Raw genomic sequence first — 16,644 nt, forward strand, 5'->3', positions numbered from 1 at the left:
AACAGATTTCCAATAAATACTGAAACACACATCCTGGAAAAGAGTCAGCGAACTTTTTCAAGTGAAAGCATTCAAAGCTGTGTTAAGCAACTTGCCGTCCTTCCAGAAAGAAGTCATTGAGTCCTGTTATTTTCCATGACTAAGTATCCTGACCCCATAAGCTCATTCACCTCACTCACCCCAGAGTCCTCTTAGGGTATTACTGAGGGCATTCACCCCCAAGAGGGTTGGTGCTTGTTAGTGGGATGCAATGGAGCTGGACTTGGAGCAGAGGAGATCACACAGCAGTGTGCAGAGGCAGCTGCTGCTGGAGAGGCTGCCTCCGCCGGGAGAGCAGACGCTGATGATGATCGCAGTTGGGAATTATATGTAGCTCAGCCCAAATTCCTCAGCTGGCAGCAGCTGCTTGTGGAAACTGAAGGAGTCTTGAAAAGAGCCCCATTTTATGGCCCCTGTGATAATAATCCTGAGTGTTGCAATGTAATAACATATGTAGCTGAGCTACAGCTTTCAGATGTCTCTCTGCCTTTTGGCCCCTTCTCTCCAGCTGGCAAAAGGAAGGTTTATTCAGAGGAATAAGCCCCATCCCTGTTTGTTGTAAAATGGGGGGGTGGAGAGGAAAAAGATCGAAATACCCCAAACACACAAACAAAAAAGTCAAACCACAAGCTCTGCTGTGTTTTTAAAATTGTTTATAATTGGCACTGTTCACATATTTGTTCTTTTGACTATGTGGTCTCAGTGTTGCAAGGATGCAATTCTCAGGGAAGTGTCCTCATTCTGGGCTACAGACTCAGACTCCCATTTGCTTAGTCTCCCTTGCTGGCCCCATAAATCTTACATTCCTTTTCTGTACAGTCGTATGGCTTCAGCCAAAATGTGGCTCCATGCCAAGTTGCAGGCTAACTTGGGGCTCTCACTTCTGAGAAACTGGAGCAGTGGACTGAAACCTTTTCATAGAGAGGGGAGTTCAAAAGCTGCCCCTCTCCTTTTGTGGGATAAACAGTTCCAAGGCTGCTTGATCACAACTCCTATAGATGACCAGGCTGTTCCCTCAGCTGCACAAGTAGTAAAGCCTGTCTTGTACACACCAAAACCCCTAACCTCCTTTAGTCCTCATGCAATTCCCAAATCCTTGCTACATCACCTACACCTGTTTGGCTGGCTAAATGGCAGAATATGCTTGTTGGGGTGGTGCAGTGATATGCAGGATGTGTTTAGCCCCTGATTCTTACTCTCTCAGGGACTGGAGAAGGGCTGAACTATACCAGCCTTGGTTCTTCTCCACCTAATTTTTGGTCTTATAAAACCTCCAGAATCATCAGCCTTCTGTCCTCTCCAGGAGATGAGGCAATGACAGCTAAAAAACCAGACACTGTAATTTGCTTAGGAACTTACGAGTAAAAAACTTCACCCTGTATAAAGATGATCCAACAGAGATAAATCTAATTTCTGCAGCTACCTTCTTCTCCATCCTTCTCCTAAAAGGGATTCCTGGTCCTGGTAACTTCTCCCCATGAAATATCTTCTAGGTGACTATAATAAGCCTTTCAGTGTTTCCAAAAGTGAGTGTGGGTCCTCATTGCCTAAATGAAAGAAATCTCTTGATGATCCATCTCTTTAAGATTTTGATGAATACATTTTCATAGAATCATAGAATGCTAGGTCAAAAGGGACCTCAAGGCTCATCTGGTCAAACCTTTCTATGTAGGAACACAGTTTAGATGAGATGGCCAAGCACCTTGTCAAACTGAGTCTTAAAAGTGTCCGGAAATCCACCACTTCCCTGGGAAGATTCTTCCAATGTCTGTCCTCACAATGAAAAATTTTCTACTGATGTCCAATTTGATGTCAAATTTCAGCTGATGCTGATCCTGACTGACAGAAGGATATATTCCAAGTTTATGTACACACTTTTCTCCCTGATTTTGCAGTTCTATGGCATATTCTGTTCTTTATATGTTTTCATATACATGCATTATTACACAGATACATATAGATTGGAGGAAACAACTGTGCGCTACAGGTTGATAATGTAGAACAGAAGAAAATCTCTACAGATACAAATCTGCTGAGAATAATACAGATCTGATCTGCACTTCAGGAATTAGGGATGTTCAGCTTCTATAAGGAAATCATAGTATCTTCCAAAGAAATATTTCAGTCTAAGTACAAATGGCTTTTATGACTAAGGATACATGAACTGATCTACTAAATCCCTTATATTTTATGAATCCTTAGCATCTTAATTTCAGTGTAAATGAGGTATTTGGAAGAGTAGGGTTTTTCATTTCTATTTATTTGTGAATAAATAGAATTTTTCAAAATCTCTTTACCAACGTTGAGAATAACTGACAGTTTTGTTCAGCCAAACTAAATGGAGGCATATGTATTTTCAAGTTAACATTAACTAGGAAAGACAGAAGAACCTAATTCTTTAATCATTTAGATGTTAATCTTAGGAACAAGAGACTTGAAATATGTCCAGTGAAACAAATACCAAACTGTGTAGCACTGATTATTCACATTAAAAAAAAAACAGACTGTTATGAGAGATTTTCATAGGGCTTTCTAAGAAGCAAGCTTTAAAGAATAAAAAATCATAACCAAGAGCTGAAATAGTTGTGTAAAGTGCTCTTAAAAGGATTGAGAGGTGACTCAATTGACATTTTCCAACACTGGTTCCCCTTTTTTTTGGTATTACATGAGTTTCTCAGGAAAGCATTTCTAGGTTGACATGCAATTATACTGTACAACTTGACTTCTGTATATGGGCATCACTGAAGTTTCTTAGTAATGAGTAGTAAGGACAGCCCACAATTCCCCTCTATACTTCTCCATCTCCCAGACTAAAGATTCAAAAAATCCTCCTGGGAAATGGCAATTCTATCCCAGGAGCCAAGAAACATTTCAGCTTCTTTTGGGATTACATATATCTGAATTTGGTTTAAATTCTGTCATGCTGACATGCTACCTCAGGCTCCCCCATTTGTCTGAATGAGCTGTCTGTTGAGCTGTGCTCAATAAAGGTTTTGTGCTCAGAAAGGTTTGAATTTTTGCTCTCCAGACAGGGAATCTCCAGCACAGGGATTTGTTCACACTACAGCAATGGTCCATCCTACATTTATCTAACTGGGGATCCACCTGCCTGTATAGATACCTGGACTTGCAAGATGAAGCACAAGTCTTGGAGCCAATGGAGTTGTGTCAAGCAGTGAAACTTGGATCCAGTCCACACTTCAAACACAGTTCAGTCATGAACTATTTAGCTTCTGATTTTACAGGCAGTGTCTGCATTCACACACCTATAAACTTCTCCTCCACTGGAGAGCTCCAGTTGATGTACCTTTCAGCTGGAAGATGTTCTAAACTGCTTAATGATATTCCAATGTCTCTCCAGCACCTGGGGTACATCCTGAAATCCCATATGCTTCGCCCTTAAAAACTCAGACAAGGCAAGAAAAAAACCTAATTTCTATATCCGTTTTCTGAAGCATTTTTAAAAACAGATTCAGGAAATGCATGACAAAATGTACATGAGATTGGTCATAAAACAAGTTGAGCACTTTAAGGGATGGTAATTATATACTTTCTATTCAAATCTAATTATTGTTAAGGACATCCCTCAATTTCTGGCACAAGATAGGAAGCATTTATAAATGACTTTTCAGAGATGAAAAACTGATTATTAAATTTGCCTTATCACTGTAATATGAAACATTTAAAATGTAACTTCATTGCTTTAAGAAATTACCAGTTCTACCTAAGTCAGAGATACCAAACGTTTAGAAGCTGACATGTGAAGCTTGAAATGTACAGTCTGAAATGTAATTTGAAGTTTAGACTCTGGCAAATTACCCTTCAATGGCAATCCAGCTCTTCTTAGAAAGTATGTTCCAAGGGCATCACAGAAAGGATAGCTGCATAGCTCTCATATGTCATAGTTTCTTCGCTAAGCACTTATTTATACATACCATAATATAATTTAAAATGACACATAGTAATATTATTCTGAATTTAAAAAAAAAACACTTTTTAAAATTTATATTTGAAAAAAGGTATAGAAGTTGCTATACTGTGGGAACTTCTTACTATAATATTTTGAGCAGTGTTTTTTGGGAAGGAATTTTTAGTTGCTGACATCATTTCTGTCTGCTGAGGACAGAAACTGTCCAAAGACAACCAACAAATTATATGGTATCACATTTTTATATATTTGGAACTCTAGTTCTACGTTTTTGAAAGTAATGAGGGTTTTGCAACTGCCTTCAGTAAAAATGAAGCCCAGTCCTGAATGAAGAAATGTTATTTTATTATTATGAAGAATCTCAAATTGTATCGTATATTCATGCACTGAATTTCAGTAAGGTAAAAAGATTGAGATGTGAGGCTTGGCTCTTGTAATTTAGGTACATTTTAGAAGCTTTTACAAAGTTACATCCCATGCTGGATAATTGTGCTTTTTAAAACTTTTAAAACTTTTGGATGCTGGAGTGATTAAAACTCAGCCAGATTGATCCATATTGTACTCAGTTTTAATAAATATCAGGTACAAATATTTTAAGAAGTTTTAAACTAATGGTCAACAACTTATGGGGGAAAAGAAATTTGAAGGAGTGGCTAGAATGTTTTGTAAATTCATAAACCAAACTTTTGTAATTAAAAACTAACATTATCAATTCAAAAGTAAAAAAACACTGTTCAAATGCTTGGGTCTTCTGCATCCATATATAAGTAACTAAAGAAAAAATTTTGCTTTCAGAATATAGTAAGCACTGAACAGATATAACAGGCAGCAGTGTGATCTGTGAGATACTCAACATTTTTGAAGATTCTGACAGGACAACTAAAAATGAATTGGAGGCCTCATCTGCATGAAGATATTTTTAAGAATGATGCCAAATCTATAATGAATTTTTGGTGCAGCACTAATTGCAGTAAACAGCTCCAGTACCCATCACTGTGGCCTCTAGAGATTATGGTCAAGTGTTGAAGTAGTGACTATAATACACTGTTCTTTATGCAGGTAAAAAGGATTGAATATAGTACCTTTTTTTTCCTTATTATTTTAAATTATTTTTTTTACTTTAGATATATGTATGCATCCTCAAAAGAACTGAAAAATAAAGGGTTTTGCTTAACACTGGCCTTTCACAGAGAAATCTAAATTCCAGGTGTGAAAACAATGAAATTGGTGATGAAAATTAAACATAGCAGAATTGCAGAATTACTGAGTTTGGAGGTCACCTCTTGAGACAACCTAGTCCATCTCCTGCTAAAGCAAGGTCAGATGGATCAGACTGCTTAGTGCTCTGTCCTGGAAACTTTGTAGTATCTCCAAGGATGGAGACTCCTCAGCCTTTGTGGACAAAGCACATCTTATCTCCGGGCAAGCACTTCCAGCTGTGACAGTTCTAGGATTCTGTGATAGTTGCAGAGAGATTTTTACCAGAGGAGCTCAAATATAGCTTCAGAAATACCTGGTAAAAACGTTACTGGTAAAAAGGCTTGTATCCAGAGAAGTCCAGTTCCATTAAATGCCTATGTAGAGACATCATTAGTGTCTATAAATTTTTCCTAACAACCATTCATTTCTCATTTCACATTCTGGTAAAAATAAAAATTAAAAAAAAAAAAAATAAACAAAAAGAAAAAGGATAGGAAAGAACATTTTAATTTTGTGGTAAATCAGAATGACTATAAAAATTTGCTCTATTCCAAGTCACAGTATGAAAGGAAAGCTGGGTAAAGCAAATGTTATTTAACACTAAATAATCTCATTTCCATGACTTCATTGGACTTACATATCAGCTATTCAGAAAATAGTCCCAAAGAGAGTCTTTAATTTAAAATATCTGATGTTCTTTTGGCAGCTGTAGAGAAACCAAGAGATTTGTTCTCCAGAAAACTTGGACATACTTTCAGATGAAAGAAAAAGGGGGAGGTGGATTGTGGGTTTTTTTTTTTTTCAAAGGTGGTCTTTACTGCAAGTTCTTCAGTACTGTCAAACAGTATTTTTTCTGGAAACAATTATAATTACCTATTGTACTTCTTTCAAAAAAGCCTACTACCTTTTAAATAGCAGGAAATGTTCTCTGTCCACAAAAGCTAACACACAGTGAAATTAATAAATACCATACTTCTTTCTGAAAGCAATTTTATTCACACAGTTCAGTGGAATTACACATGCTAGAAATAATTTTCCCAAACTCAGTTCTTTGCTTCAAGTTATAACTCAGATATATCAACAGAAAAGGCCATAATGGGGATGTGAATAAATACATTTTTGATTTGACATCACAAAATAAAACTCCTTTTGACTGCCTGGAGACAGAAATACTTTCAGATAAGTCTTCACAATATTCTCCAGGAAATGAGTTCTAGAAATGATGTTTACTGAAAGGTAAATGCTGCTAAGAAAAGTACTGAACCCTATTTAAAGTTTCTTTTAAAGCCAATTATTCTTTTCTTTTCACTGCCCACAGGTCTGGAAAGAGTGCCAAAAGACCTCCCTCCTGACACAACTCTGCTGGACTTACAGAACAACAAAATCACAGAAATTAAAGAAGGAGATTTCAAGAACTTGAAGAATCTTCATGTAAGTGTATAAATGAACTAGTATTTGCCAAATGAAAAAAAAAGGGGGGGGCGTGAGGGGAGGAGTGGAGGAGGAGGTGTGTAAAATGTGGTTTTGGCCTGGTACTCAGGTTTTTAAGAAAAAACGATTAAATATTTTGTGATCTTCCTTCAGCAGCCCAGCTTATTTATTTCCTTTTCTATTCCTCTACTGCAAACTCTTATACCACAGAAATTTTTCTTCTCTTTTCAGCTCTTCATATCTGTTTCCTGTCCATTCAGTCACCTGATCTCAGTCATAGCTTCTTACACTTAGTTATGTTTTCAGTTCTTTGGCACAGTGAGTTGATTGTTTCTATTTAATAAGCAGATCTATCTTAACCATATACCATGTTTGCCAGAAGTTTTTGTGCACTAATTTTGCTTCAAGAATAATTTTTAAAATGTCTTCTCCTGCATTACAGTGAAATAGTGTTTTTGCAGTAGCCTTCTCCTAGCAAAATTAGATCCTCATCATCCTTTACCTGCCAATCTTCCAACTCTGTTCTCTGTTTTCCTCTTTGCTGAAATATTTTCCTTCCCTGGTTTCTGTGACTGTCCTTTTTCTTGTTCACCCGTCCTTTTCCAAGTTTGCACACATATATTCCAAGTTTCCATTGGACTGTCTTCTTCTGTTTCCAAATTTTTGTTTCTGTCTGTGGTCCTTCTCCCCTCTTTCTAGATTTTTAATCAATATCTTAAAATTCATACTTCATAATCTTGCCTCAACATTCTTGAAAAATCACTTTCTTCCCAGATCAGAAAAAAACCCTCTTACATCTCTGCCTTTGAAGCTAATACCCCAACTCAGGCATATTTCTGAAAATATTATTTTTGTAGCCTTTCAGTAATTCATTTTGTTCTGTATATTATTCCATTTGATCATTTTTGGTAATAACAAATAGAAACTACTTGGCTTTGCTTTCCTGGCACTTCAGTACCTCTTTCTATTCTATTGTTTTCATTCACAACCAAGAGGCCAGCTCCCAGTTTTTATTGGTTCACAATGCCAATTCCTTCATACAAACAATCACTGTTTCAAAAAAAGTCTTCAATCAGCCACTCACATTTGGGGAAAAAAAGTCTTTCAAACATTTATCTCCTTAGTTTCTTCCAAATTTCCTCTTAAACCTGGTTTTAGTGCAGCATCAAGAAGAAAAGTTTTAAAAAGATTCTAGGAATAATCACAATGCCAGCCTGTCCACAGTGGTGGGAGCTGTACCAGTAAATCATGATGAGGTTCATGTCATCTAATTGTAGCCTAGATGTCTATACTTGAGCTAGTTACATAGGTAACATCTACAGTCAACAAAGTAGGTTCCTCTATGTCATATTTCATCTAACTTGGTTTTAAAATCAAATGACTTGCACCCCATATTTTTTTCCCAATTCCTCTGCTTGGCTACTGACCAGATTGAACATACCCTTGCCCACTTGTTTTGGTTTTCTTTCACCTTGGAAAGAAGTCCTGTGTTTTTAGTAAAGATCATCTGCAAGGTGCTAAAAAAGAAATAAATCAGAGATATTAGTCTTTTTTCATTCCTTCTTGACCACTGTGCATGAAATGAGTCAGATGAAAAATGCTGCCTCTGATGCCCTACTTGGCACTCAGCTCAGGTCCTGCTGATGTGTAACCTCAGTAAGGTTAACTCTGTGGGGATTTATTTCTTTCTTTTATTACAGCAGATATAATTTAATAGTGAATTACACAGGTAATTCTTCAGGGAAGAGATTTTTTGTTAGCCTTATTCCCAAAAGTACCCAGCCGATGCTTAGGCACCAGTGGAAATCATGCAGAAAAGTGACAACAGTAACATAACTTTTAGCAAATAACCTTCAGAGCAATGAATTTTTCCTGAATTTACTCAAGAACAAAGCCTGATCCCCTCATTTCCACCCCCGAAATAATAATAGTAGTTTAGTCATGCACTATATTTATGCAACTAAGAATCATCTTTACTTTCAGCAGACATCATTCTTCTTCTTGTGTAGTATGTGTGAATAATTCCCATTCTGCAGCTTGCAGATCTAATACAGATCTTACTGTATTAGATCCTTGGAGTCATAATACAAGGGGAATTAATTTTTTAGATAGATAAATGTAACTCAAAGGCTTTTTTTGAGAGAGCTCCATCGTCACTTTTGCTTTAAGGAGATAATGTATTTGTATGTGTATGTATCAATAATGTATATGTCTTATAAGCATATATAGCATATATTATAGGCATATATAGCCTGATAAATATGGCTTGTGTTAGTGTTACACTTCTTATACTCTACTAAACAGGAAAATTTACATAAATCAGTATTATTGTTCCAAAGTTTAAAATTATCAGCAACTGCAGTTAACTTCTTGCATGAAGTGATCACTTAAGGGAATAATTCATTCTCAAATTTTCATAGCTCTTGAAAAAAAATTAACAATATATAATCACATTCCTTTTGAGTATTCCTTTTAAATTCCTTCCTAATTCCTATAAATATAAACAACCATAGGTTTAATAATTTCAGAAGACATTTTCATGAACTATTTAGATTGAATGTCAAATTCAACTTGTAATTAAAACCAAATGAAGAAAGAAGAAAAAGGATCAACCTATAACTTTCCTGTGGCTTCTCTTTCAGCACAAGTATAGCTGCTTTTACTGTGAGTGCACAATATAAATGTGAACAGAAATAAAAAAAGAAATTAGTGCCTACAAAGATATTCTTTATACCAGAAATTTTTCCTGAGTAGGTAAAAGGGCAGTTAAAATCTGCAGCTGTGGAAATATGGCAAGCAATTAGAAAAGGATACAACTGAGGGAATGTGTATCTGCAAATAATAGATGCCTGCCAGAAAACACCAGAGTCAACAGTTTTGGTGCCCTTGATATTTTTATAGTTTTAAATTAATCCAGGAAAAAGGGATTTACTATTAATGTTGCACTATAAAAACTCAGTAAGACTTCAAATATTTAAAAATGAAAGATGAGATACATTTTTTTACCTGACTTGGGAGAATAGGGGAAAAAAATGAGGACAGTTTTTTTTTTAGGGCTGAGGACTGAGGTCTGTGGTTTCAGAAAACTGGCTGAAATTATGTAAAAAACTTGTCCATGAGTTAGACCTGTGGCAAAACAATCAGAGAGGTGCTATTGGAAAGGCCAGGAAAAAAATCTTTGAAACTATCAGAATTTTCCAGGCAGACTGACACTTCTGGATAGAGTACAGTACTTTGACCTGATGGACACAACAAAGAATCCCAAATACTACACGAGTAAGCTGGCATGCAGAGTGAAGGAGGAGTCTACATAAACAGTACATGGTGTCGGATGCTGTGTGGCAAAGCCAAAGCAAACCGCCATAATGCCTGGCACTTGGAAAAAGGGGTAAAAGAAACTACTGTGTATTAGATCACTCTAAGACCAGCACAAGCATCAACATGGTGACTGCATGCTTTTCCAGTAGAAATTTTTTAAATAACACTGTGTTAGTACAGTAAAAGAAGATGAATGTGTATTTGGCCTGAAATCAAAAGGAACGTTGCTTAATTTAAGATGGCAGAACTGTGAAAAGACATAGTTGTGCATACAACAGTGCTAAAACCAATGCTATATATTCTGAAATAAAAGACTTGCTTGAGACAGATAAAAGATTTAAGCTTGGAAGTTAAAGATATGACCATGTCCACATTAAGGGATTATCAACACTGAATGTAGGGTCACATAAAACTATAATATTCTTTGTAGTAATATCAAGTGGAAAAAAATATATTGCATTAGAAAAGTTTTGTGCACACCTTTTGGTTTTGGTTTTTTTTAATCAAAAATAACGTCCCTGTGGAAGGACATGAATCCCAATCAGCTGAGGGAAAGTCTAAGAACATCTTTCCGCTCCCAACAGATACAAAAATATTAATGAAATAAAACAGTCTTCTGATAACTCATTACAACTTCAGTTCTCTTTTCTCAAGCATAATTAAAAGAGAAGTCAAACAAACGTATTGCTCTGCAAATCACAGAATGAGGAATCAGGAATCACCAGCATACTGTAAACAAAACCCAAAGACAGATATCTCTGTCCAGTTTCTATCTCTGAACTCAATTCCCACTATCATAACTGGCATACATTCTTATCAGGACTGAGAGATAATTGTATCTCTCTCAGACTTCTATATTTTTTTCTACTTGTTGTAGCTGTAGGTTTCTAACAAATATTCTGAGAGGGAAAAAAAAACAACAAGAAAAACCCCAAAGCAAGTAACCAGAAGTTAATGTTTCTGAAATGCAACACTCCCTCAGAGAACTCTAGAGCATTAGGATTATTTTTTGTTGGAGTGGCAAAATGTAGAGCCAGCTGCTCTCTGATCGTCTCCGCAAGTCATGTTACACAAGACTTATCAGTGAGCACTCAGACAGCATCCAAACCAGATCTGCAGCAGGCTCCTTGGCTTTGCAAGGTTATTCAACAAGGTACTGAAGACGTGATCAAGCTGCTTTCCACTGCCGCCTTCTGTTTATACTGACAGGCTGTTGGTTCAATGCCTTGCCATCTCCTTCCCTCACAGTTCATTTATCTCTTCCCTCTTTTTTCTGTTAATCCCTTTTCTTTGTCTTTCTTAGCTATGTCCACTCGATCCTAGGTTTGGTACTGTTACTGCCAAACCATACCAAAGAATTTAAAGAACAACAAATAAAGAATAATTGTACCATCATGGGTTTTTTATGTATTTATCCTTTTCCTGCCTTAACTGTAGATCATGGGCCCTTCAAGAGACATAACAACTGGAATTTTGTTCAGACACCTTCTTGGATTCATGGGCTTTTGGTTCTTTCAGCTTTACCAGTTTTTATGATTTTCAAAGTTAATTTTAATATAAATTATAATTTTGTAGCATTCTCTCTTCTGGCATAATGCAACTAGAGAAGAAAGTCAAATTCTGTCATATATTTTTTGTGTTCATTTTTGGTTTGGTTTTTTTTCCTAAATGTACATCTACTCCTAATAATCTGGCAGAAAAACTTGACTGTATGACCAGGGTATGACTATGACTTAACAATTAAAACCATAAGGCAAAAAAAAGGACAAAATTTATTATTATTTTTATTTGGATACCTGACTCCTGAGCTTATAGTTCTTAAGACATTACATCTCCTAGCAGAACTGTAATAAAAACCAGGTAATAATGTAATACATAACCAAGGAAATTAAAGAAATTCCACCAGGTCAGCGGATTGACTTTTCAGATTAAACCCTGAAGGACACATGCATCATTAACAATTTGATGTTAGGTAAGAGTACCATCCCCAGCTGGCAAAACAGATGTATCATCATGTAGTATGGCTGCTAACAATTTCAGATTTTGGCAAGGTTCTTGCTTCAAACTATTCTAAACTGAGAACAGAATTGGGGATGAAAACCTCTCAGAACAGTCCCCTGAGATTCTCACATAAAAAAATCATACCCAAAAAAACGCAATTGTCTTCTCCTCACTCCCAGACAGAACAAAAATTTCAAGTTTTAGTAACCCCAAGAAGAACAACCCTATAATAGGGTTGCTACCATTGCTACATGCTCCCTCTGCAGTTTGTCAGAGTATATGTTTTGACAAACGTCTGCCAACAAGTGTTCCAAATTTTTCCTGAATTGTGAATCCTACTTTTTGTTTTGGGAATAAATATTTGAGGTAAAAAACAGACGAGAAGGAACTAAATTGCCATACTTATGTTGGCTTTGAAAGAGCCAGCATCTATTCCTGTCATAGAGTGATTTTTATTTTTTCCTTCTGACTACATTAATACCAGAAGTGTTTCAGTAAAAAGTGAAGCATCTTTAGAGCAAAACTTGGACTTTTTGGTTTTTTGTTCTCTCAGAGCAGCACTTAAACTGATGGTCATGATAAGCTGGTCTGTAGGTATCACCAAGTATTATAAGAGTCAATGCTAACTGTGCCATGTTTGCAGGCTGTAGATAACAAGGAAAAAGCTTTATGTCAGGAGAATGAGAATAGAAACTATTTTTTTTCTTACCCTATAAGCCTGACTAAGTGATATTTTTAATATTTAATGTGTTTGTGCCTCTTTTTTTTTTCTCTTTCTTTTTTTCTTGTCTCTTTTCTCACCTATGGTAAAATATCTTCACACCTATATTAGACTGTACATTCATTTGCTCAACTTTTTGTATTCTGAATTCATTATATGCTTCAAATCTTTCTCTCTCTCTCTCTCTCTCTCTCTCTCTTTCCTTCTCTCTTTCTCTCTTTTTTTCTCTAGGAATAGTTATTTTAAAAGGCATATCATAGCAGAAGCATCACAAGCACTACCTGTGGCCAAGAGCTCCAGCACTTACAGCACTTTCAGAGTGACCCTTATTTTTCCCTCTGAGTACTTCTGGCCCTATACAAAATTTTTATCTGTCCCTTAACAAGATGTATAAAGTGCCCTGCCATGCCATCTGGGCTCTATTCAGGATAGCTAGTCCATGTGGCATGTTTTTCTCTAACATCCCTTTCTCAATAGAACTGCCTGCAGATGTTTTCCCTAGGTTTTTCCCCTCTAGTTCCTGTTTTCACTGACCTCTAAATTCCCCCGAGTTTTAAATTTTATTTTATTTTGTTTTGTTTTAGCTTTGGTAACATGCAAACCATACGGGGCACATTCTGAGGAAAGTAAACAGCATTGCTCCAAGGCTAATAACTTCATTCTTTAAGGCTTGCATATAATAGAGTTATTGTGAAGTGGGAAAGGAACCCAGGGGTATGGCTTGCCAGGTGCTATGCTGGTGTGTTATCCTCATCATTTGCTGTTGCTCTAGGAGACAGTAAAACTTCTCTTGCAGACTCTAACGTGTGGGTTTATTTTTGCTTCTTTACAGCTGCACAACCATGTGGAAAAAATAATGCAGGTTTAAAATACAAGGAGCAGGGACTTGCAAAGAGAGGTGTAAGTGGGAAATGGTATTTTAGCACACAAAAAGTTGAAAACTACAGAGTTGTGATATCTTTCCACCTTACACCACCACACATGTGTTCCCACTGTGAAATCAGAGTTTTAAAATATACCTTTAGTAGATATCATCATTCCTAAGTGAGAGACTTTCTGAATGTTTGAATAAAACAATATCTCTTTGTGTTTCCCCAATATAAGATGGTTGTATTCAAGAGAAGCACTGGCAAAGGAAAATAGATTAATCCTAGATATAGATAATTTTTAATTTTGATCAGCTCAAAAGAGATGTAACAATCCTCTTAAAGTCAACTTTTCAGAAAATATCTCTATTGTATGTGTACCTATCTATTGCCAACAAGAAATATTTTACATCAGCTGAAAATTATCTGTGAAAATCATAGCCCCAAAGCAACAAAGGTAAAGCAAATGAAATAAAAAGAAAAATATAGAAGATTTTTTAGCTGCAATAAATGACCAGGTAGGACAGAGCAGGAATCAGTATAAGTGCTGAGAAAATTGATGTAATCTAGTTGAATATTGGATTATATATTTATGGAAAAGTGATGGTAAAATTAAAAATTAAGAAATAAAAATAATTAGTAGTAGCATATTTAGATTTTTAGTTATTATTATAAAAACATGGAAAGAAAAATAATCTGCATTCTTCAGTCTATACCCTTCATAATAACTGGGCTGCTTCTCATAGACTGATGTGTGTACCCCATGGGATATAAAAACAATACCTATAGCTCAGGTGCAAATAAAACCAGCTGGGGTCGTGGCTTCCACTGACCAGGGTATTTGTTTCAAGAGAAGCTTATGGTTAGGGAAATACTCTGCTGAACTGCGAGTGACCCTTCTACCTCCCCTTGCAAATGTGTTATTGCTAGCTAGCATACAAAATTAAAACCAGATATGTTCAAACTTTATGCATTCTCAGTGAAACCCTGTACAGAGCACACTGCTTGCTTCACTCAGGATAATCTGCAAGAGGAGTCCACTAGGGACTAAAAATCCCACATGCCATTTTAAACAATCTTCTCACCTGTCTTTCAGTTTTCAGGACAGTAATACACCTCTTGGCAGTGTTTTAATATTGAACTGATTATGAAAACAGCAAAATACTTAATTTTCCTTCAAAAAGCAGGCTAAAATGCAGTTCTGAAAATAATAAAAGGATATTAAAATACAGTGACAATTAACTAAAGTAGATGCAACTTTTGTGTTTGTATAAGCAATACATACAAGCAAAATTTTTATAAGCAAATAAGTCTAGGCAAGTAAGTATAAGCAAGATTTGTGGTTTATTAACAACTTTTGTCTTTCTGTAAACAGCATAATGGAGTTAGAGAAAAAGATTTTTTTCAGTTATTCTCTACTAAGAAATATAATTAGATTTGATATCTACATATAGCCCACTCTACCTAATCACTACACAAACATGCATCACTTTTGTCTGATTAGTAAACATCAAACAGATGGAATAATGAGATTCATTTGCAAATGCATCATATCTGAATTCCTTTCCATTAACTACACTATTTTTCTGACAGTAACAGAACTTTTTATCTCAATTAATTAATGAAAATAAGATTTAGTGATAATGTACAATTTCAGATGAATATGGAGACTCCCTGTTACAGGGAGAAGTGCTTTTATGGAGGCCTTTGTCTTCTGAAAATATAGGGAGCTAATTTGCTTAGAGTTACCCCGAGTCCAGTTATCACAATTGTGGTAACTACCTTAGGCATTTACATTGTAGATAGGATGAATATGGTCCATATTCCTAAGCTGCAGGACTTAGAGTATAAGGCTTCAAATTGCTCCCTTTCCATGCCAAGTTATGTTTACCGAAGAAGAAGACCCTGATATTTCTACAAAAATAAGGTTATTATCAGTCAGAAATCTGATATGCGCAGTCTATATTTATTTGAAGGTAGGCAGTACCCTTACTGTATTGAGTCATAGAAATTTTTGATCATGAAAATATGATTAGGATGGTTGTGTGATGATGGGTTAGTTATAAAAGTATCCCCAGAATAAATAAAACCAGAAAAAAAAACCCAAATAAAACCGATAACATTGGTTTTTTGTGCGAACGACTTATTCTTCACAGCTTTAAAGTGGAAAGACTGTACTGTTATTCTCACTTAGAAATTATAGAGGTTAACAGAAGCTACATTCACCTCATCAATAAAATAATGCCTGTATTTATAATGTAGACCTTGTTTATCTTTCACTGTTTTCACAAGTCCTTAACCTATTTGTTTCAAAACTGCATCGCATTTTCTTCAGCTCACTAGGTTGGCCATCAAAATACATTAGAAAAACATAATAATTTTAAATCTGTCATTATTAAAATAATTTCTCCAGCAGTCACCTGAGATCTACTTTACTACTCCACAGGCATTGATCCTTGTTAACAACAAAATCAGCAAAATCAGCCCACAAGCTTTTGCTCCTCTGAAGAAACTGGAAAGACTTTACCTGTCCAAGAACAACCTGAAGGAACTCCCAGAAAACATGCCAAAGACTCTTCAGGAGATACGGGCTCATGAGAATGAGATCTCCAAGTTGAGGAAAGCTGTCTTCAATGGACTGAATGAAGTGATTGTCTTAGGTATGAGCATGAGAAATAATTAAAAAAAATCAACTCAGTATTTTTTCAAGATGTTGCTTTCAGTTCAGTGATTTTGTGTAGAAAGCAAAGAAATGCTCCAATACGTTGTACCTGCAAATTATTTTGACCTGAAGTATATAGACACTTCAGCACAGCTCACAACCATGTTTTGTTGGCAGAACTAGGCACCAATCCAATCAAGAGTTCAGGCATTGAAAATGGAGCTTTTCAGGGGATGAAGAGGCTCTCCTACATCCGCATCGCAGACACCAACATTACTAACATCCCAAAAGGTAAGAAAATTGCACTGTTATAATATAGGGATTTCTAGACAGGTGGAAAAAAATATTATGGAAGCCTTTGAGCCAATTCTTAGAGTATCCATTACTTTAACTAGTTAATTTTTTGATTTACTGACTTTTATTTGTTTTCTATTATAAGATGTTGCACAAGAGGTGCGCTGTCAAAATCAAGCCACTT

At 35.9% G+C, this 16,644-nt stretch overlaps 1 protein-coding gene across 1 annotated transcript in view; it reads left to right on the plus strand.

Annotated features, from left to right (window-relative positions):
• Nucleotides 1-16,644, plus strand: part of DCN (decorin) — a 38,440-nt gene that overhangs the window by 13,968 nt on the left and 7,828 nt on the right. Inside the window, exons 3-5 of the mRNA XM_008503225.2 lie at nucleotides 6,486-6,598; nucleotides 15,951-16,164; nucleotides 16,344-16,457. Of these exons, the coding sequence (XP_008501447.2) occupies nucleotides 6,486-6,598; nucleotides 15,951-16,164; nucleotides 16,344-16,457 (441 nt within the window). The remainder of the gene's footprint in view (nucleotides 1-6,485; nucleotides 6,599-15,950; nucleotides 16,165-16,343; nucleotides 16,458-16,644) is intronic.

Source organism: Calypte anna, chromosome 1, assembly GCF_003957555.1.
Source record: "Calypte anna isolate BGI_N300 chromosome 1, bCalAnn1_v1.p, whole genome shotgun sequence".
In the NCBI taxonomy this organism is placed as follows: Eukaryota; Metazoa; Chordata; class Aves; order Apodiformes; family Trochilidae; genus Calypte; species Calypte anna.